The sequence below is a fragment of the Dipodomys merriami genome, unplaced genomic scaffold, assembly GCF_024711535.1.
Source record: "Dipodomys merriami isolate MVZ:Mamm:240054 unplaced genomic scaffold, mDipMer1.0.p SCAF_9, whole genome shotgun sequence".
Lineage (NCBI taxonomy): Eukaryota > Metazoa > Chordata > Mammalia > Rodentia > Heteromyidae > Dipodomys > Dipodomys merriami.
The window spans coordinates 26,272,521-26,296,894 of NW_027206512.1; the positions used below are offsets into that span (position 1 = coordinate 26,272,521).

The window sequence follows — 24,374 nt, forward strand, 5'->3', positions numbered from 1 at the left end:
AAGTCCCACAGAAAATGGGTTATGAGTTTATACTCTTGCCATAATTTGAATGTGGCTGTTATGTGAACTTAGTCTCTCTGTGCCTCAATTTCTTTGACAGTAAAGTAGATAACGTATCTGCGCAATGCAGTTACAAGTATTGTAAAATATTACAAAATACCTAGGCTAATTTTGTACACCTTTAACATTGTCTGTATGTCCTAGATTGTCAAGATTATAGAGTAAACAACTAATTAGATCCTGAGAAAATTAAAACAAGTTTCCATTCTTATTTTATTTTATTGTTTTGGGCAGTACTGAGTTTCAATTCTTCACTTCAGGGCCTCCTGCTTACTAGGTACTTACAACTTGAACTGTACTCCCAGCCCTTTTTGCCTTAGTTTTTTTTTTCAGATAGAAATGGGATTATAGATGTAAGCTAGCATGCCCTTTTAGTGTTTGAGCCAAGGTCTAACTTCATTTTTGCCTGGACTGGTTTTGAATTATGATCTTTGCCTATCTTAATCTTCCAAGAAGTTGGTATTACAGATTTGAGCCACAGAATTGTGGCCTCATTTTTTAAATAAGTTTTTATTGTGAAAATGCTGTACTGAGGGGTTACGATCACATGAGCAAGGTAATGAGTACATTTCTTATCAAGCATTGTTGCCTCCTCCTTTGTTTTTCCCCTACCATGCCTTCCTTCCCATCTCCACAACTATATTCCCACTCTCCTGCCTAAACTGTAAAGTTCATTTTTTCACACAGTGTCTTATACATTTTATTGTTACAATGGGTCAACCTGTATCCCTATTTAAACAATTACCCTTCTGCTCTCCAAATTATACCAACATCAAATATAAAAAAATCATGTGGTACCTATAAATACGTTAGAAACAATAGCAAGAAAAAAAAATCCACTTGTGTCCTTATCTTGGGGTTCATTTCACTTAACATCATCTTACCTGACCTTTTCTGGTTGTCTCAGATATATACTATTTATTGCAAATAAGGGAAACCATGGGGCCTATGTTTCTTTGGGCCTGGCTTTCTTAACTTAGTATAATTTTTTCCAAGTCTTTCCATTTCCTAACAAATGGGACAACGCCATTCTTTCTGATGGAGACATAGAATTCCATTGTGTACATATACCACATTCTCTTGATCCATTCATCTACTGAGAGGCATCTGGGTTGGATCCATATCTTAGCTATGATAAATAATGCTGCAATAAACAGTTGTACTGGTAGCTTTAGTATGGCCTTGGTTGTGATCATTTGGGTAAATGCCCCAAAGTGGGATTGCTGGGTCACAGGGGAGCTCTATGTGGAGTCTTTTGAGGAACCTCTATACTACTTTCAAAGGTGGTTGAACAAGTTTACACTCCCACCAACAATGCAGTAGGGTTCCCTTCTGGCCACATCCCCTCCAACATCTGTTATTATTGGAGTTCTTGATTATAGCCATTCTAACTGGGGTGAGGTGGTATCTCAATGTTGTTTTGATTTGCATTTCTTTTATGGTTAGAGAGGTTGAGCATTTCTTCATGTGTCTATTGGCCATTCTTCTTTCCTCTTCAGAGAAGTTTCTCTGTAAATCTTTAGCCCACTTGTTTATTGGGCAGTTGTTTCTTTGAGGATTTGTTGTTGGGGGATTTAATTTTTTGGGTTCCAGGTATATTTTAGCTATGAGACCCTTGTCTGTTGTATGGCTAGTGAAGATCTTCTCCCAATCCGTGGGCTTTCTATTGATCTTGCTAGCTATGTCCATTGTCAGGCAGAAGCTCTGCAACTTCATGCAATCCCATTTGTCCAATCTTTCTTTGATTTGTTGTGTTTCTGGGTCTCTATTAAGAAAATTTTGGCCGGTGCCAAGGAGACCTAGGGTTTCTCCTATTCCATCCTGTAATGTTTTCAGGGTGCCTGCTTTGACTCTGAAGTCTTTGATATATTTGGAGTTGATTCTGGTGCAGGGTGATATATAAGGATCTAGCTTTAGTTTTCTACAAGTGACTAACCAGTTTTGACAGCACCATTTACTGAAGAGGCTGTCTTTCTTCCATTCTATTTTTTTTTAGCTCCCTTATCGAAGATAAGGGGGCTATATGTCTGTGGGTTCATTTCTGGGTTTTCAATTCTATTCCATTGGTCCTGAGGTCTGTTCTTGTGCCAGTACCAAGCTGTTTTGATTATTATGGCTTTGGAGTAGATATACCTCAGCACTGTTCTTTCTGTTAAGGATCGTTTTTGCTATTCGGGGTCTTTTATTGTTCCATATGAATTTTTGGATTGCCTCTTCTATTTCCTCGAAGAATGAGGTTGGAATATTGATAGGTATCACATTGAATTTGTAGATAGTCATGGCCTCATTTTTAACAATGGATTTGATCTTCTTTCCTTCCTTCCTTAAAAAAATTAGCATTTACTAGTTGTACATTGTGACTTCCACATGTGGCATATAATGTATCCTGATTAAGGTTATCACTTCCATCAACCTTCCTCATCCCCCTCAAATCATTTCTTGAAACAATTTCAGTGGGTTTCATTGTTCTGTTTTCAATCATGTATATCAAATATTTCAGCCTCATTCACCCTCATTCATTCTGTTAGTCTTCCCCACCCCCACTGATGCCTGCTCATTAATAGAGCTGTTTTACTTTCCTTCAATATACTTTACAGGTTTTAATTTATATTAATTATTAAGTGTGTTTCATCACAATAGTTCACATATGTGAATGTATAAATTAATTTTCTCTTACTTTCTCTTTCCCATATTCCCCACTTGCCAATTAGTAAGTTTGTGTCATTTTCATACACAATATACAAACGTCTTTTGATATTATTCTTTCTCCATGATTTGTAATCATCATTCATTATGCATATCAAGTCTTCTTACAATTGAAGAAATGTAGACAGATTTCACCTTTTTTTTTTTTTTTTTTTTTGGTGGTCATGGGGCTTGAACTCTGGGCCTGGGTGCTGTCCCTCAGCTCTTTAGCTCAAGGCAAGCACTCTACCCCTTGAGCCACAGAGCCACTTCTGGTTTTCTGGTGGTTAATTAGAGATAAGAGTCTCACGAACTTTCCTGTCCGGACTGGCTTTGAACCACGATCCTCAGATCTCAACCTCCTGAGTAGCTAGGATTATAGGAGTGAGCCTTTGGCACCCGGCCTTCAATTCTGAATTTTAGCTATTGAGAATAGAGTTCAAATAAACATGGATATGTAAGTATTTTCCTTTTGTGTTGGTTTCCACAGTTTTGGATATATGCCAAAGGGTGATATCACAGTGTCACAATGTACATTCATCTTAAGTTTTTTGAAGAAGCTCCATACTGAGTTGCATACTTGTTGCACAAGTTTACATTCTTACCAGCAATGTATTAAGGTTCCTTTTCCCCTACATCCTAACATCTGTTATTATTTGATGATTGCGAATCTGGGTGAGGTGGAATCTTGGTGAGTGTAGTTTTGATTTGCATTTCCTTTATAACTGAGGACCTTGAATATTTACTCATGTATCTGATGGCCATTTGGATTATTCTTCCTAGAATTATTTGTTCAATTCATTTGTCTATTTACTAGATGGGTTATTTCTACTTTTACTGTTTAATGTTTAGGTCTTTGTATATTCTGGATATTAATCTTTTAGCCAGTGAATATCTAGTGAAGATATTCTCCCATTCTGTGGGTTGTTTCCGATAATTGTTTCTTTTGCTGTACAGAAGCATTTTAATTTCGTGTGCTCCCATTTGTCAACTCTTACTGATATTTTTCTGGCAACCAGGATCTTTTTCAGAAAAATAATTACCCATGCGTCAATTTTCCAGAGTTTTCCCTATATTTATCTGCAGTACTTACAAATTTTTAGATGCTATATTAGGATATTTGCTCCATTTGAAGTTGGGTTTTATACTAGGCAGGGGATTTAGTTTCAGTCTCCTGCATATTGGTAATCAGTTTTCCCAGTACTGTTCATTGAAGAAGCTATCTTTTCTCCAGTGTATGCTTTGGTTCCTTTGTCAAAAATTACTGGAGCTGTGTGATTTTATTTCTGTATCATCTGTTCAATTTGGTGTTGTTTCTGTTTTGTGTCAGTATCATGCTATTTAGTTACAGAAGTCTGGTATTGTGATACCTACAGCATTGCTTCTTTTGCTCAGACTTACTTTTGCTATTTGGACTCTTATGCTTCCATGTGTATTTTAGGATTAATACTTAAATTTTTACAAAAAAGATGTTTTGGATTTTGCTAGGCATTGCATTACATTTGTGATCTACTTTCAGTAAAATGTCCATTTTCATGTTATTAATTCTACCAATCCATAAACATAGGAGATATTTCTGTCTTCTGATGTCTTCTTCAATATCTTTCTTCAAGAAACTTTTCTTCAAGTTTTCATTGTAAAAGTCTTTTACTTCATTGGTGAATTTATACCTAGTTTTGTTTCTTTTGTGGCTAATGTGAATGGAATTATTTTCCTAGTTTCTTTCTAAACTTGCTTTTTGCTGGGATTATTTGGCGTTCTCCTCTATTTGGATCCTTTCTAGTTATTTCTCTTGTTTTATTGCTCTAGCTAAGAATTCCAGTACTCTGAAGTAAGAATGATGAGAGTAGATATTTGATTTGATTTTAGTTTGTTTCCTTCAGTCTTTTTAAATAAAATAATTTCCATACTCATTTCAGCATTTTCTCTATTTTGTTTTTGAAATCACTTAATATATCTCCTCAATGGATAATTCCTGGTATCAATCTCAAATTTAGTTATGTCTTTGAACATTTTGGTTTTCTTTTATGGTGTGTATATTTACCAAGGAATTTATTACTTAAAAGTATATTTGATGCACTAGTACTACCCAATATAGCAAAAACAACTAGAACAGCCCTCGCTTTTGGCCCATCAGGACTACAGACAGAGTCAGTTATCAAAACTTAGTATACTAGCTAGGAATGTAGCCCTTTATGCTTATGAAAGTTATCCTACAACAAACAGGTAATGGTTGTGTAAACAGAAACTATATTAATATCATTCTTTATGATTAACTCTAAGCACTATCTTTTAAAATCAAAGGTGAAGTGTTTACGGGAGAACTAATACCTTATAAAATAATTTTTTATTTTACTATCTGAGAAGAACCTCTTCCTTTGCTGATCAAAAAGGAAAGATTTTCCCATGCTGATCTTTTTCTCATTGAACTTTACTTTCTCAGTATGAACAAGGTTTAAATTTGTATGCTTTTTATTACTATTTACCTCTATATAAGCTAGTTCTAAATGTTGAAAAATCGATACACAGCATTCTTCTTTCCCACAGTTAATATTTCATATCCAAAAAGGTTTTACAACTGTATTACCACAGTTCTTTGCCATTCAAAGAATATCCCTAAAGTTAAGTCTGAATAGTCTTTAATAGTCTCTCTTCCTTTGTTTAAAAAAACCTATATGCTCATACATTTTATTTTTCTTGAAACTTCCAGTTTAGTCTTGCCTGTCTGTCCTCTAGGTCTACTTCACAAGGATAATCTTTGGCCAGGATGGTACTGCCCCCATGTGGGAAGTCACTGATTTCCCTGATTTTTAAAGTAATTAAAGATTATTCTTTTTAACTAGTGCCTTTTGTGAATGAGAATTTTTTTTGTTTTTTCATGTAATTGTTTCTTTAAACTTCTTGCTTTTGACTTTTGCAAGAAGGCCAATGGTATATGAAATTTATGTGCATATACACACATACATGCTAATTTAGAGACTTAATTTTATTTTCCACCTATATAAGCAATTTTCTTAGTTCTACAAACTGACTTACTCCTAAACTGAGATGCTAAGCCATCTCTGCCACATATAAATTTTCAGCTTGTTTTCATTGTGTGATTATCAGCCCTCAGGCTTTATCCTCTTAGTTTGACAGTAAGTGTTGTTATCTATTATTTTAATTGGAACTGCTACAGCAATTTACTACGCAATTATGTAGTTGAAAATAACAAACATTTGATTTTTAACAGTTCTGGAAAGTAAAAACAGGAAATCAAAGTGTCAGGAGTTTGTGAGCAGGCTCTAGGCTCTTTCTTTGCTAATTCTAGCTTCTGGCCACTCCAAGTAGATCCTTACTTGTTACTTCAAAACACAACAGAAACTGTCATCTATGTCATCATCTTCCCATGGATTTCCTTCCTGTCTCTGTGATTTTTTTAGTCTCTGATTAGGATCATTCCTAATGCCTTTTTAGATCTATGATGTTCTCATTTTGAGATTTTTGGTTATATCTGCAAAGACACTTTTACAAACAAGAATATGTTTACAGATTAGCTACATTTTTAATGGGCTCACTTTTTCTTCAGCCCAGTGCAACTAGGATGATTTCAGTTGCATTCGGGCTCTTGGTAACATCCCCTGATCTTTTCATACTGAGATTTTGATTTAACTTGTTTAAAATCTACAAACTTGTGCAGAAATAATTCACTTCTTTATTTAGACTTCTTTCATGTAGTTTAATAAAACTTTACATTTAAAAAATCTTACCTTTAATTAGTTATAATCAGTGATATTTTTGTCATTGCTATTAATCCTTATTATTGTTTTTTAGGTACATATTCTTTTTGAATTCTGGTCATTTCTGTCTTTTCAATCTCTTGCCCTTTTGGAACTTGTTATTTTCAGCTCTGTTCTGGATTTTCGGGCTGGTGGATTCTTTCCTTGGCTGAGATATAGTGCCTTTGAGAAAGGATCAATCAGTGGCAGCTTTATTCCCCACATGACACTTGGTGATGTCTGGAGACTTGTTTCTCCATCACACTGAGGAGTGGAATGAATGACATGTAATGAACACGGGCCAAGGACACTGCTAAGCACACTGCAATTCGGTCAAACAGCAAAGAATTATCTTAGTCAAAGTAATTATGGTCAGATATTCAGCTTCCTGGCCTTATTTTGTCTTATTTTGTCCATTATTTATCTTCTTTTGGCTGAGCTTAAAAGAAGTAAAATTTATTTTCTACTAAAGACATTTTTCTTCAAGGCTTATTTCTAATTTTACGTTTAACATTATTTTAATAAACTCTTCAAAAACAAAGAATATATGGACTATTATTTGGAACTCCAGTTCTTACATATCTGTGTATTCAAATTTTATTAGTTTACAATTTCTAGAATTGGTACTCCTAGAATATTATCTCATATCCATGAATACTTTATTTTTCCTCTTTTCATAATTATTTGATATTATACTTCATCTTTATCAAAGAAAAACAAATAAAATTAGTAGAAATCTGTGCATATTAAGCACATGAGAATTTTCTGGTTGGTTCTGATTTTTTTTTTTGTTATTGTTGTTGGTCCTGGGGCCTGAACTCTGGGCCTGGGTGCTGTTCCTCTACTCTTTAGCTCAAGGCTAGCACTCTACCGCTAGAGCCACAGTGCCACTTCTGGCTTTTTCTGCTTAAGTAGTGTTGAGGAATCTAACCCAGGGCCTCATGCATGCAAGGCAAGCACTCTAGCACTGAACTACCTTCCCAGCCCCTGGTTCTGTTTTTGTTTTTGTTTTTTTATGATGACAATAACTTACTGTTGTGTGTTTAAGCATCAGAAACCACAAGGCTAAAAAATTCTCCAAAATGTAGAAAGTATCTCAAGTATCTCATAATATTTCAATTTTAGCTACTATTTCCTCTTTATCTTTTACTTTTTTTTTGCAGCTATTTTCTTACTTTCTAAAAGACTCTGCACTCCAATACTCACTTTCGTGGGTATTGATTTATCTCACTTTAACTCATAGTCTATCCAACTATTTTTCCACTAATTAACCATCAAGGCTTCAGTTAATTTGTTTATGTAACTAGTTAGCAAATATTTAAAGAATTTCATATTCTAGAATTCTGTTAAATACTGGACATTATACAAAGTATAATGTATTGGCCATGTGTTGATTTGGTGGTACTGGGGTTTGGACTCAAGGCCTTATGCTTGTTAGGCAGTTGCTCTTATCACCAAGTCATATCTCCAGCTGTTTCTGAGCTTTTGTGCTCAAGGCTAGTACACTTGAGCCACAGCTCCACTTCATTCTGCTAGTTATTTTCTTCCTTTCTTCCTGTCTTCCTAAGCATGCAAGCCATCCACTTATGTTATATTTCCTGTTCTAGCAAGGACAAGGGACATGAGACATTGAACCTAGCACTCGGTCAAGAAAGAAGGGTTCTCACTTTTCTGCTTGGGCTTGTCTTGAGCTGTTGTCTTGCTAATATCAGTGTCTGAAGTTATTAGGATAACACAAGTGAGTCATTGTCTTCTGGTTAGAAAATGTTTCATGTTTTATTTGTGGCAAAAATAAGCAGTGAACAAAACATTATACCAATATTTAACAATTTATAAACATTTGAAATTATTGATAGCTTCAATCATGGTCCTTTAGCATCTTTCTCTGCTCTGCAGCCCCAACTGAAATCCCACAGTCAGATCTGTGGTAGGATTTATTTTAAAACTGGATATATAATTTGACAATACCCCAGGGTCTTGATAGAGATATAAATAGAGGTAAGAATGATTTAAAGGCTGGCAGTGACCAAGATGAATTGTCCTTATAGATTAACATCTTGAATTGAAACAACTACCTGAGATAATAAAAAATAAAATTAAAACAAAAATAGATAAGCAAACTAAAATTACTACTATAACATTTAAAAACAAGTTTTTATACTGAGGACTGCTGATTTAATTAAGCTAAAGCATAAAGTATGTCTATTTAATTTGATACAATGCAGAAAAGATTTGTTGAGTACCAAGTCCAAGACTAGCAGTATATGAGACACTATTCTGATACACTATTCTGATACTATTTCTTTCCAGGAACATTAGGTAAAGGATTTCACTCCTACTAACCCTCAGTACTTCAAAACTATAAAATCTTGCTTATTTACATAAAAATAAAATAATATAAATAGGGCTTCTGGTAGTTTTTCACTTATCTGCTATATTGGCTTTACTTTGGAAATAAATGTGTAGAATAATCCAAAATTTTCATATTCAAAATGATAAAACAATGGTTATAGCTGGATGATTTTCAAAAAGACTGGGAAATTGCTATGACACCCATCTTCTATATGTAGCACTTTCAGTATGAAAAGCCTACAACTCTTGGTTGTATGCTTTCTAACCTCTTTTTTCAGTAATAGCTTCTTTATGCTCTGGCACTACAACAAAGTTTAAGGAATTATTCTTAAGATTGCTTTCTTTTTTTCTATTTCAAGGAAATAAGCCTTGGAGATGTAAAACATTAACTTCAAAACATTTTTTTCCACTGAATTTTATTGAATCCTTTCTAGCTGCTAGCTAAACCTCATTTGAAAAGTGAGAATATGTGATTACAAATCTTCCCAAAAATTATAGACACCGAAATAGATGCTTAACACAGTATCTGCTCGCTCCAATCAGTTTCTTCCTATATAGGTTACATTCCAAGAAATAGGAGGTAACTTAAAATTGAATGGATTATCAATCAAAGCCTGTTAAGATTTTTTTTTCCTTGTTTCCATACTTTGGGGTTTATTTCGCTTACAATCATATGGTCATATGTACATAGCTATTGAGCTATTCTGATGCTTTTCTTGTTTTTATTTTTTATTTTATTTTTATTTTTTATTTTTTCCAGATTTTTGTAATAAGGAAATGGAAAGAGCAGAAAAAAGCAGAGAAGAACCTAAACATAAATGTGGTTTCAAAAGCACATCCTCAGCTTGATTTCTCTGGGGAAATCTGAGGCCTAGATTTCATCACACATGTAGTTTTGAAGAAGTCAGAGGGTTGGGCTGTTTGTCTTATACCAAAAAGGACTGTCCAGGAAAGGTGGAGCAGAACTTCCCAGACTTCACTGGGTGAGGTACTCAGGTCAGGCAAGGACAAGCCACAGGAGAGATGTCTTATCTTTATGTTGTAGATGTAGCTAATAGCTATTTTATGTTTACATTTTCCTAGGTTATTAACTGAAATAGCAAAACACAATTTTCTGTAATTATCCTCAAGTAGATGCTTGAAGAAGCAATCCTATTATTTAGTTGATTAAGTTCAGGATACTTGGCATCCCTCTGCAATCATGCAGATGAAACTGAGCCACCTTGTGGAATGGGAATGGGAGGACAGGGAGTGGGAGAAGGGGTCAAGTTTAGTTCCATTTTTACAATATGGATGAAACTGTGCCAGGCTTGTACATTCAGTGTTCTACTTAACCTTCCCGCCTGGATCTCTCACAGTTACCTTTCAAAATTACCATGTCTCGAGCTCATTGTTGAAAATTGTTCCCTCTCCCATTTTCATATCCTTATTCTTTTCCCACTCAATGAATTATATCGCTGCCCACCTACTTGCCAGCTAAGGTAATGCCCACCTACATTTTCTTGATTTTCACATCTCCAGGTCTAACCATTTACAACTTACTGTCTCTCTGCAAGACCTGTTAGTGTCTTCTCTCAGATAGACAATGTATAGTTCCCACTGTTTCCACTCCAGAAGCCATGTAACATCTACACAGCAGCCAGAATGACCTTCAACACCGCAATGTTAACCTTTGACTCCAAATTTTTAGGATAAAATCCAAGTTCCTTACCAAAGTCTCACAAAGACATGCTTTGGCTCAAATGACTCCTCCAACTCTGCCCTCTCCTCCATGTTCACGCTAGTCTACCCACATTATTAGCCTTCCTTTGGATGCTTTGTACTTCCTGTCTCTTCAAATTGGAGAGTGCCTTCTTTCTGTGGTTGACTCTCATCCTTCAAGTTTCACTTAAGCATGGTCTACTTAGGAAAATCTTCTCTTTTATTCTTCCTCAGCTACCAACCTACATTACATTAACAATTGTTTTTATAGTAGATGTCTTTATGTTTCTTACTGTCTATTTTGAGTTGAAGGCTTGCACCATTTTTGTTCAATACTTCTTATCCAAAAAAAAATACTCCTTTCCACGTATCTATGATAGTGCCTCAAACACATAAGCCTCCAAACTGATTGTGTTGATAGAATGAACAATTGACAGGAAAGGAGGCAGGTAGACTGAGAGTCATGAAGGAAGACAAATGTTAGTTTTCAATGTTAAGATTAAACATAGCTGAAGAACTAATGAACCATTGAATAAAATGTTATATACTTAATTTGTGCAAGGCTATATGCACACCAAGGGCAGTACAGTCTTTTTCTTAGAGGAGGTTATGATCTTGTTTGTGTATGGAAGTTTATACAGGGAAAAGAAAAAGAAAAAATAAGTAACAACACAATGGGACAATATGAGAGCTGCCACCGTTCCGCCTTAATTATCAAAATATATGACTAGAAAGATAAGTATTTTCATTGATCAGAGGTGGAAAATCCCTGTGAGTTAGCCGGAAGCTTTCTTGAAGAGGCAAATGAAATGAAATCAGTGTTGTTGTTGCATTGGTCTTCTGCCGGAACATATTCTTCTTACTGTAACAGGAAGTACACAGAACAGGCCTGACTTACTTTCATGGGTGGAACCCCAAAGGAATTCCCTAGCAGGGAACCTCTAGCTGGCTTCCTGTCACTACTAATCTTTATTCAGGACTTAATCTTCTTGCAGTACCCAACCAAAGGGAATCTGCAAGCTCAAGCCTGCAAAAAAAGCAACAGGGTAGGTATGTCTATTTAGTCAGAGTCACATATTTTGATTTGTTTTAATGTTGGAGTTCAAACAAGGACTAGGCCATTATTTTGAGGTAAATGAATAATTTTATTGTTGTCTCATACTTTCTTTAATGCAATAATTACTAGAAAAATTATTCTTAGGTTTGGATCATACAAAAGAAAAGAAGAATAAATTATATTTCTGAGGTCCTGGTAGAAAAAGACAAATAGCAGTTAACATTTTCCAAATAATGTTTACAGCAATGATTACATGCCTAAATAGGAAATTTCCCTTATCTCTCATTGAACTTTGAAGCAGAAAAGAAAAATAACCTATTAAGAAGTAGTCTTTCATGAGGTATAGATTCAGGGACAAAGAATTTTTTCCTGCTTTTTTTTTGTGATACTAAAGATCAAACCTAGGGTCCTGCACATGGTAGACAAGTAGTCTTCTACTGAGCTACATACCTCATTCACTCAAGACATGTATTTGGTTAATAATAGGTCTTGGGATCTCAGCGCTGTCCATGAGCGCTCCTACACTCCACCACTTTAAGACACAGGGTCACTTCCAGTTTTCTAGTAGTTAACTGGAGATAACAGTCTGAAGTATTTTCTGGCCCAGGCTGGTTCTGAACTGCAATTGTTGGATGTCAGCCTCATAAGTAGCTAGGATTACAGGCATGAGCCACCTGCATCCAGCATTGAGTTGTTCTTTAGGAACTTTTCTTACTTAGGGTATTCCCACTCACTCATTAACAATGCTCCTTTACTTGATCAAAGTTTAGTTAAGCTTCTGAATCATCTACTAAGCTCATCTGTGCAATTCAACGCTAGCACAAACAGTGCTGTTGATTTATCAAGAATCACATCTCTGATATGCGATCATCCTCTGTAGATGTGTTGGCCCCTCTTTCTTCCTTTCCCTAGGTGACATATGATCTCCTTGTCCTCAGCAAGAATCTTGTTAAGTGGGTTTAACTAGAATCACTCCCTTAACCTATTGTTTATCTTTTGTAATTTTAAGTCCACAGACCCTCCACCCTGTTCCTTGTCTACAAATTCCCACTTGCCCATTCTTTGTTAAAAGTTAAGCCCTATTTCTCTGCACTGTGGCGCTGATCTAAGACAATGATCCTGAATAGTCTTCCTTATCAGGCTTTAACAAGAGGCATTGAGTAATTTTTCTTTCATACCCTAAATCCCAACATTTTTTCAAGCATATCAGACACTGTGTGTTGTCAATGTCACTTAACATGGTTAGCGTGGGATCTAAAGCCAGGTAGCCCAGGCTCATGTCCCACAACTACTTCTTGTGCCACCTTAGACAAGTTTAAGCCTCATTTCTTCACTTGAAATGGAGCTGGTGAGACTAGTATTTTCCTCCCAATGCTCTGTGAAGTTCAAATGAAGTTCAATGCCCATCATGGGTTCATGTCCCAGAACTACTTCTTGTGCCACCTTAGACAAGTTTAAGCATCTAAGCCTCAGTTTCTTCACTTGAAATGGAGCTGATGAGACTAGTATTTTCCTCCAAATACCATGTAAAGTTCAAATGATGTTCAATGCCCATCATGAGAATAGACTTAATGCATGTAAACTAATATGTATAGTTAATGGTCACATTATTACTATACCAGAAGCTATCCATGTTTAGAGGTCAATGCTGTAGAAGTATTGATCTCATGATGTTTCTCTTTGAATAGAATCTTTTTTTTTTATAATTTAGTATGATATGTTACTTATCTTTCCAGTAAGTATATCAACAGTTAAAAATTTCAATGACATTTACCTAAGAGGCTGAGATAATTGAAATTTAGCTTCCATGAAAGACAGAAGTGAGCTTAGTGAAATCCCAAATCTTATGACTCAAATCTGACACCAGCCTATGGAATAATCATCACTGTGGTATTACTCCTATGTTTTTCAGTCTCCCACAGCCTACATTTGCATGTGGCAACATAATTTCAGGTAAAGCAATGTGCTACTGTCTCCTTCCTTTTATAGAATTGTTGATTCTTAATTCAAGTGCCCAAATTATTCATCACTCATGCATTGTTTCCTCTAGCTTGAACAATGTATGGAGCAATGGAGACACAAAAATGAACCAGACACACTCATAGAGGGAGACACTATTATATATCACTATGATATCTGTAGTAGAATCACAAGATGCCAGGGTGGCTTAAATAAAGGAGTGTTCAGCCACGCTTTAAGGAATATAAATCAAAGCTAACTTAGTTACCATTGGAGTATCACTGATTTTTGCTGCTAAACTTTCTAAATTTGCTGTTAGTTTGGGTTGATAGTCTGTATCTTTTTTCCATCCTCTTCCTATTTGGTGTACATCTTGAGGATAAACTGCCATACCATTACAGAGCATGTCGAGGTGAAAACTGGATTGAAAGGGAATAAAGACAGAGAGACCTTCCCTACTCCCGTCACATCTATGGATCTTAGAAGCTGAAGTAACACGTGGAATAAATTTGTCTCATGTCAACAGGCCAGAATGTCATAGCTGATGGAAGAAAACACATCTCCACTTCGCAGTGCCAGTGGAGGCAATAGATTTTATACTAGGAAATGACTATTTCTGTAGTTGTCCTTTCAGTCAGATTTTAAAAACAATTGCCAGAGATGGTGGTTAAAATATGAAGCAATCTCCAGCCTATAAGTTAGGTTGTTGACAAACTATTAAACATAAAATATGACTTGGATATTTGGACAATGGTTTCATTCAATTATGAGTGGAAAAATATAAAAACCTTTTTGTTGATACTGTTACTTTTGAGAAAGGGCACTATCCTAATGGAAATCAAGAAAGGAGCTATAATTTCAAAGAAACTTTCTCACTCTATTATGATTTCTAAGTAGGTACATTTGATTTTCCTTGTTGTAAATGTTCTTTGTACTTTCCCATAGTAAATACCTTTCTTCAAGGAAAGTGGTTTATCATCTTTTTTTAAATATTTTATTTTATTTTATTTGTGAACATACTGTACAGAGGAGTTACAATTACATGGGCAGGATAATGCGTACATTTCTTACCAAGCTGGTTTATCATCTTATACAGTTAAATCGCTATTCTTTTTTTTTTGTATATATTTCTCTGCATTATTCTTGTTAGTGAGTTTTCACTGAAGCCTGCTCAAATTGTGTCTTGAGGAAAACTTCCATACAACTTCTTACAAATAAACACAATAAAAATAAAAAGCAACAAGAGATGGGAGGGCTTTTAAGGTAAGAGCAGAGTAAGGCAGGGACCAATGAAGGGATAAGGTTGCTTGAACTGAAGGAGACATTAGTTTGGAAGTGGGAGAATAAATACCCAGTGTTTTAGTTTAGAGCTAATGTCAGCTGCTAATATTGAGAGGGAACATCTGAGGGGAGAAAAGACAGGGTAGAAATGCATAAACATGACTTTTTGATCAACTGACTTTATACCATATAATGGGATTGAAGCAAGAGAAGTGATTTTAATATGCAGAAGGTAAAATTTACTCAACATTGTCACTAGTTGAAGGGGGTCAGGAGGAGGAAAAATTCCCATGGGAGGGATGCAGTATTTCCTCTTCCCAGAGGCTGCAGAAAAAGTGGAGCAAGTCTTGCTATGGAAATGAACCTTATAAAAACTTATGTGGACCTGTGATTCTGACTTCTGGGTCTCGGTCCAGCATTGCTTTGACTCAAAGCTGGTGCCTTCACAATCAACCAGTTTCTCCTTAGGGAAGCAAAACCTTTAGGAAATCAGCTCTCTGAACATCCAAAATCCTTTACAGGTCTGGCTGGAAAAACTAGAGAATGAAATGATATAACAAGTGGTAAAACTGTTACTAACTCTATACCAGGTGTGAAATTCTCCACATCATAGAGAGATGACTAAATGATGATGTCAGAGTTACAGGAAATAAGTTGTTAGAAGTTATGTCAAATGGTCTAATAATAGCATAATCATTTAAGGAAGCAACAGCTAGCTATCCATAATGGCCCATGTTGGTAATTCCAGCTACTCAGTAAGTGGAGGCAGGAACAACATGAGTTTGAAATGGGCCAGGCAAGACCTTATTTCAATAACAATAAATTTCAATAAATTTAAAAAAGGATTGCAGAAGAAACTAAAATAGTACACTATTTTCCTAGATTTAATACTTAGCAGGCACACACACACACACACACACACACACACACACACACACACACACACACACACACACACACACAACCAACAATACTACTAACAGCAATGGACTAGATGTCTCACTCTGGAATGAGGACAGCAAACAGGATAGACTTTCTTAGAAATGAGGATGCTGCCTTAAAAAACAAATGTACTCTGAAGTTCTCCACTACAGGATAGAACTCAATGCTAAGCTCCCTTCATTGACTGGCACATTTAGGTGATGGCCCTAGACTTGGGTGCTTGCTGCCCAGAGAAGTACAGGCTGAATTTGGGGTGAGGAAGGGAGAGGCTTGTGGAACAAATGAAAAGCTTCCTGGTCCAGAGGCTGCAAAACTTGTTCCTGCCAGCAATGGCTCTTGGTACACAAAGAAGGGAAGCTTCTCAAGTCAAAGCAGTCTAGAATCAGAGCGCTGAGCAGTGACAGCACTCACCCTCAGCCAACATTCAGCATCGGCCTAATACACTAGGAACTTTAAGAGACCCAAGCTAGTTTTCCTCTACCCAAATGCTGCTAGATGACAGATCCGGTGCCCTGAGTATCTGGGTAAATATGTGGCTGCTTTTCTAGGCAGTCCAGTGGTGAAAAACTGCATCTCAACTCTGCCACTGTAACTGTCTGACTCCTGAGTAGATAACCAGATGATGATTAGGGAAAAATCAAACACTGCAAGGACACAAAATGATATGTGCTAGATAGCATACAATAATACCTCTGAAGGCTGATAGTCTCAATTCTCTAATCAAATCAGACTGACATCTGTTAAACTGTAAGACCAAGTCAGGCACTGGTGGCTTACACCTGTGATCCTAGCTACTTAAGAGAGTAAGAGCTCAGGATCTCAGTTTGAAACCAGCTTGGGCAAGAAAGTCTTCAAGATTGTAAGTTTCTATTAATCAACCAAAAAGCCAGAAGTGGATCTATGACTCAAGTGGTAGAATACTAGCTTTAAACAAAGTAAGTTCAGGGACAGTGCCCAGGCTGAGTTCAAGCACCAGGACCAGCAATAAATAAATAAACAAACAAACAAACAAATAACAATTGATTTGTTGCTTAGAAGAAATGTACTTTACTGGCAAAGAGACACAAGTTAAAGTAAAAAGATAGCAAATGGAGTCTAAAGCAAGGGGAAGAAACTGCATTCATATATGATAAAGAAGACCTCAAACAAAAATTAGTAGAAGAGACAAAGTTCACTTTATAAAGAAAACAATCCAATAAGAAGTGATGACCATAAACATAGTATAGTGGATATCAGTGCAATCTGTTACAGACAACATTTCTGAGCATTATAGATACCCATATAATAATAGCAGTGATAGAAATAACTCACTCCTGCCAATAGATCATCCAGACAAAAATCCAACAAAAAGCTTCAGAATTAAGTGACACTGTAGCTCAAATCGGCTTTAGAGACAAAATCAAATGAAAATGGAAATATAACTTACCAGAGCTATAATCTATCTACATTAAAAATCACAATGCTTTCAAAGTAAGCTAATCATACCTCAGAATATTAGAAAAATAAGAAAAATCCAAACTCAGAGCAGTAAATAGGATTAAGTAATATCAGTTTAGAAAACAATGAAATGAATAATAAAGGAACAATAAAAAATCAATCAAATAATAGAAAGATGAAGCTTAACAAATCCTTAGTGAAACACCAAAAGAAAGGAGAGGTGTTGCATGAATAAAATTGGGGACCTAAATAGTAAAAAGAGCAATATTTTAATTCATTTGATAATAATTAAAATTAATGTAATCAATGATTTGTTAGAGACCAGATAAGTCATGAAATATGTAATCTAATATGACCTAACTATCAATTCATAAATAAACTCTATGAGTCAGGCATTGCTAATACCTCCATTTGACAAAGGTGTAGGAATTTTAAACAGTTTAGTTCAGATTGTTCAGTTCTATAAGGATTAGCACTCAGGGTTAGTCCTACTACTGTGAAAAGTAAGGAATCAACTGAAAACCTTGTCTCTAGATAAATGAAAGAATGACATTTTTCTTAAGACTAATTCATTTTTTTTCTATCAGATGTCTAGAATATTTCGACGTTCTTCTGGAGGAGGTCGATACATCAAATCTCATGTTATCAAATTAAGGTATGTAGACTTGATGTATAACTTCATATAAAAATTGTTGAATGGGGTATAACTTCAAATAAAAATTGTTGAATGGGGTATTTGATTAATGTGATTGCTCAATTACACTGAAAAAATCTTAGTAGCAAAAGGATTTAATATATTTTAAGCAACGCAAATTCTATTTTTTCATCTTTTCCCTATCACAATTGCAAAGATGTAAAGAGCACATGAGACATGATATGCTCCTGGAAAAACACTCCAGGAAGGACAAGAAATGAGAAACTGCTGCTGACACCATCTGCCCTTTATGCATGAAACTAAGAACAAATTTGGTCATTTTTATGTTTCTCATTTTTATTACATTTTTATTTAATTTATTTTATTATACAGGTGATGTATAGAGGGGTTACAGTTATATAAGTAAGCTAACGAGTACATTTCTTATCAAATAGTGTTACCCCCCTCCCTCATTTTCTCCCACTTTCCCTTCCCCAGACTCCTATCCCCCAATTTGTATAGTTCATTTCCAACATAGTTTCTTGTGAGTATCACTTTTGTATTGGGTCACTCTTTGTCCTTTGACTCACCATTTTGTTTTTCCTCTTTCCTTCCCCAAATCAGATAAATGTGTGTGCAAGAAACAGGGTACTAGAATCAAATACAGTGGCAACAGGGGATAAACCAAAGAAATTTTTTTAAAAAAGAGAAAAGAAATAACTTCACATAGTACATTAAAAGACCCTCTTTCCATATCTTGGAGTTCATTTCATTTAGCATCATCTTATATGGTCATATGTACATAGCTACTGAGCTATTGTGATCCTCTGCTAGGACTATATTGGACATATACTAATTATTGAAAATGAGGGAAACCATGGAGCCTATGTTTTGAGTCTGGCTCACTTCACTTGATATTATTTTCTCCAAGTCTTTCGATTTCCTTACAAATAGGGTGATGTCATTCTTTATCCTTTCATCTACTGAAGGGCATCTGGTTTGGTTTCATATCTTTGTTATGGTAAATAATGCTGCAATGAACATAGTTGTGCTGGTAGCTTTAGTGTGGACTTCTTTGTGATCATTTAACCTTCTCTTTAATAAGGTTTTTTTTTTCCGTAGTGTCAGTGCATTTTGTTATTATTTTAAATTATTCTTAACTTTAATTTTAGTGAAAATTAACATACATAGATCTGGAGTTATGGTTTGATATTAAGTTAAATACTAGAATACATTATGAGGATATTTCTTACATGATTTCTAAAAGTTCTTAATTTCATATATGTATATAATGTATATAATGTTTATGTTTTTCTTTATTTTTTGTTGGTAAACAGTATAAATATGGTTAAATTATTAAGGGATCCATTTCTTTTCTTGCTTTCTTGCTGTTCCTTTTTCTGTTCCTCTATTTTCTTTGTCTTCTCTCTCCCTATTTTATTCCTTCCTTCCTTTTTTCATTTCTTTTTCTTTTGTCTTTGGAAATCATTCTCAAAAGGTTGTTAGAAGCTTTCTGGCCCTACAAATCACAATATTACACTGTAAATTTTAATCACTGAACTAATGATCTTTTTATAAACTTCTCTTTCATTTACTAACCAAAGTATCAAACACTAAACTATTTGTGTTTTGTTACAATAAAGGCTATTTTATTTTCAGAGCACAGAACTCATTGGACAGTTTTGCCAATCTCCCAGAGAGGCTAAAAGATGCATTCTATGTGCTCATAAAGCAAAGGTCTGTTCACTGGGTTTGGCAAGCAAAGGTGTTATCTCTGCTGTGCACTCAGAAAAATAATGATCTTGGTTATAAATTTTCTCAAAACACATTAAAAAGCAAATTCTTTAACTTCACAGAAAGCGTGATTTCATGATCATCTCCACCTAGCAAATAATCAAAGCAATGAGTTAAGAAAGGGCAGAGAATCTGATCATATTTAATAATATTTATTAAAATGAACTCCAGGAAATAGAAACAGGAGGTTTTTTTTCTCTTTGTTGCTGTTTTGTTTTCTTTTCCTTTTGTCTTGTTAGTTTACAATAATGATAAGAAAGTTTTTTGTTTTTGTTTTTGTTTTTTTTTTAAAGAGAAAGGGCAGAGAATGGTCTTCTTTGGGAACTCTGGGCTTGGGTACTGTCCCTGAGCAATTCAGCTCAAGGCAAGGGCTCTACCATTTGAGCCTTAGCTTCACCTCTGTTTTTCTGGTGGTTAATTGGAGATAAGTGTCTCACAGACTTTCCTGCCTCCCTTGGCTTTGAACTATGATTCTCAGATCTTAGCCTCCTGAGTGGTTAGGATTACAGGCGTGAGCCACTGACGCACGGCAGAAATATATTTTATACAGTATTTTTAGCATGTTGCCTTTGTTTCTTCTACAGTGCTTCTAACTTTCCCAATTATTGGACATCCACTCTTATTCCTTTGGTCTAGAGATAATTTAAGGTATATCATTCATTATGCTTCTTTAAACTTAATGAGTTGGATCAGTCATTGGCATGTTTTGTCTACTGTTTTGCTCTTTAGTCCAGATGAAAAAGGTGTGAACATTCTATTAGTGCTGATGTTCCGGTACCCATCTACTGATAGTGTTGAGCGAATCAAGAAAAAGATAGAAAGGAATTTATATCAAAGTATGAAGATCAAACAGTTACCTTTGACTATAAATAAACCATCATTTACACTCACACGTAAGTCTGATTTTTATTTGCCATTTTTGTAAGTACCTCTACTTGTCTTTATTTTTCATTGGAATTTGGTTGAGTCATTCTTTCATTTATGAATTTATACTAATACTACCAATTGATGTAGAACAAAACTAACAAACCAATTGATATAGAATAAAACTAACATAAGTATTTACTATGAGGTAAAATTTGCTATTAGATTATTTCTCTTTTTTAAACTAGGGCTTGTGAGAAAGCTTAAAATATTTTTTCCTATATGAGATGAGATCGGATTCTTACTAAGCTCAATAAGATAGGTATAATTTTCACTATTTTATGGGCAAGAAAGTTAAAAGACATTGCATGACCCAATCCCTTGGAGTAAGTAAATGTAGGTATTGTAAACCATAGATGTCTTTACAGGTCAATTCTGGGAGTTAGTTTTTTCTTTTTTTTTTGGTTGGTCATGGGGCTTGAACTCTGGGCTTGGGCGCTGTCCCTATGCTCTTCAGCTCAAGGCCAGTGTTCCACCACTTGAGCCACAGTGCCACTTCTGGCTTTTTTTTTTTTTTTTGCTTATGTGGTGCCGAGGAATCGAACCCAGGGCCTAATGCATGGGAAGCAAGCACTGTACCACTGAGCCAACTTCCTAGCTCCAAATCTCAGTTCTTAATAATGTCTCTACAACATGATCATATATCCTAAAAATAAAATATCTATTATAACATAGGTCCCGTGGGTTCCCTTATTTGCAATTACTAGTATATGTTTGAGACAAGCAGAAATGATCATATAAATTGACGTTAGGTGAAATGAACCCCAAGATAAGGGGGGGTGGGAAATAGGAAGGGATGGTAAGGGGAAACAAAGGAGGAGGCAACAATGCTTGATAGGCAATGTACTCATTACCTTGCCCATGTAATTGTAACCCCTCTGTATGGTATTTTCACAATAAAAACTTTTTAAATGAAGAAAAGAAGCACCAAATTAAGAGGGGTAAAATCATTTTTTCCTTCTTTTAATTTCCACATTTGAATTAATGAAATGAAATTTCTCAAACCATTTATTTGTTTTTTATAATTTTTAAAAAAAATTGTTATTGTAAAGATGATATACAGAGGGTTTACAGTTACATAAGTCAGATAAAAGAACATTTCTTTTTGAACAATGTCACCCCTGCCCTCACTCTCTCCCAGCTTTTCCCTCCCATCCCCGCTCACAAGTTATGTAGTTCATTTTCAACCTACTGTCTTTCCCCAGTAAGCAATACAGTTAACAAAAACAAAAACAACAAAAAAGTTGTAGAATTTTTATTTGACAAAAATTTTTATTTGACAAAAATAACTTTTGATCTCAGTCACACACAATGATCATTTATTATACAGGTTGTGTGAAAACTAAAACAAGTATATTCCTGTCATTATGCTCAGTAACAAGAAAACTAACAGCATGTATTGTCTTCTGCCATATACCTGCCACTCATTTAAAAAAAGATATCTCTAGGAAACTTCTAGTAGAGACTGGGACTTTCCCATCTTTGAATGTCATAGATCAGAGTGAGATACCCGAGAGTATGAGGCTTTGACAATCTAACTCAATCAAAGGAGCCCAAGAAACAAGGGCTCTGTGAGCTTTTCCCACTCTTTTCTCTTCTACTTGACTATCAAAGCCAAGCCACATAAACTAGAATATCAAATCAGCTCATTAAACAGAAATATTACTCTAACCTTCCCTGAATTTCTGTGTAGGAGATGGTCAGAAAAAAAATTCTGTTGCTTGGGGCTGGGAAGGTGGCTCAGGGGTAGAGCGCTTGCCTCGCATGCATGAGGCCCTGGGTTCGATTCCTCAGCACCACATAAGCAGATAAAGCTGTGGCTCAAGTGGTAGAGCACTAGCCTTGAGCTGAAGAGCTGAGGGACAGAGCCCAGGCCCAGGGCTCAAGCCCACAACTGACCAAAAAAAAAAAAATTCTGTTGATCATGAGGCCCTCCTTCCAGAGGGTACTGCCTAGGGAAGAAAGAATACAGTTGTGAAGGATCAAGAAGAGACTGAACAGATAAGCCCTGTTGGGTTCCCCTCAGTCTGTTATTTTGAGATTATCTCCTCTTGTTTATTTGTATTTCTACAATACATGACCATGTGTTTGTTGCTAGACATAATTGAAATGGGAAAATTTTTCCTGAGTTTTTGTTTTTTGAGTCCTGAAAGGCTCCTATGTTAAAAAAAAAAAAAAAAAAAAAAAGGAGTTTGTGTATTTTCCCATGCTAATCTATCCTAGTCTACTTTGTGACAGAATACCGAGGAACTCTATAATGGATGAATACTTTTGTTGCTGTTGTTGTTGTTGTTTTCTCCATTCTGGGAATGTCTGTGCTCCCCAGAAAAGTGACAGTATGATTTTTCCACTTTCTTGCTGACCAACAAAACAGAACCGCTACCAAGTCAACGGAAATCCAGTGTAACTACGTTTAAATAAGCAGGAATAAGTAACTCTGAAATGAAAAGGATGAGACAGAAGGTGTCATAGGTGTCTGTGTCATAGTGGGGTCTTAGCACTGTGTGAGAGCATCCTGCACTGCCCATCAGATCAGTGACCTAAGCCACAAACTTCCTGGCCTTCCAAGGTAGAGACAGTCCTTAGTGAGGGCTGGTTATCACTTTTGTCAGACCCAGGCCTTGAAATTGGGTCCCCAGGGACAAGGGATGCCCTTAGCTTCCTGGATTTGCTCTCTCATTGCTGGCCATTGGAATGTGCCTGAACCATCTAGTCTGATAAAGCGGTGATTGTGTGGAAATTGAGGGTTGCTTCTTCAATGTTTGCTTAAGCGCCAAAAGAAAGCAAGCAAAGGCATTGATCTATATTCATTCTTTCCTACTTTTATATTCTCCTTCTCTTTTTTTCCTCCCTCCCTCCCTCCTCTCCTTCCTTTCCTTTCCTTTCCTTTCCTTTCCTTTTTTTTGTGTGTGTTGTTGATACTGGGGATTGAGCTCAGGCCTTGAACTTACTAGGAAAGTGCTTCACCACTCAGTTATATGCTCAGTCCTTTTGTTTCTCAGATAGGGTCTCTTACTTTGCCAAGGCTGGCTTTGGACTGAAATCTTCCTGTCTCTGCCTCCTGAGTAGCTGGAATAACACATGTGTGCCATCACATCTGTACATTTTCTAATATCTTCTTGTTTCCAAAGAAATATCAGAAAACCAAATGCTATCTGATTTTATTCTCAAGTAGAAATTTACAATTTGAACCAAAAATCATATGAGAGTAGAGGTTGATTGTAAAGCCCATGTTCTCTTGAAATATGAATGTCTCAGATAATCAGCATCTCTATTTATGAAACTTTGGCAAAAATAACATGAAAATGGGGACATATTTCATGCAAATTAATTCATATATTCATATATTACAGCTATTGACAGCAGAAAGATGCGAAATCTTCTCAACAGTCGTAAGTTCCAAACCTCAGAAGTAACTGTTAATTTCAAGTAAAGATAATGTTTAAGAGCCGCAGAAAAGTTAGTTTAATTTACCAACACTTTGATCATTTTATGCTTTTATAAACAACTCAGTCTTTTTAATCTCTTAATATTTACCATATTAAATTTATAAGTTTATATCAAATAAGTATTCTATATATTATATTATTATTCTCTTAAAAAATTGCTCCATATTCTCTCACAATTCATGAGAATGCTTTAAACTAGTAATGAGCTAAGAATTTTCTTGCCATTTTACTGTTTTCTTCTATTTTTCTAGAAGTATTTGATATGCATATTTCTTCTTCCTTTGCCATTTGTCCTCTAACACTTGAGCATATTTTTAATTTTGGTAGACAAATATATGCCC

General features: G+C 35.5%; 1 protein-coding gene across 1 annotated transcript in view; it reads left to right on the forward strand.

The window, feature by feature from the left end:
• LOC138820589 (transmembrane protease serine 11F) overlaps positions 1–24,374 on the forward strand; it is a 56,402-nt gene that overhangs the window by 26,834 nt on the left and 5,194 nt on the right. The window contains exons 4-6 of the mRNA XM_070012313.1: positions 17,820–17,887; positions 20,390–20,553; positions 23,938–23,976. Coding sequence (XP_069868414.1) covers positions 17,820–17,887; positions 20,390–20,553; positions 23,938–23,976 — 271 coding nt within the window. The remainder of the gene's footprint in view (positions 1–17,819; positions 17,888–20,389; positions 20,554–23,937; positions 23,977–24,374) is intronic.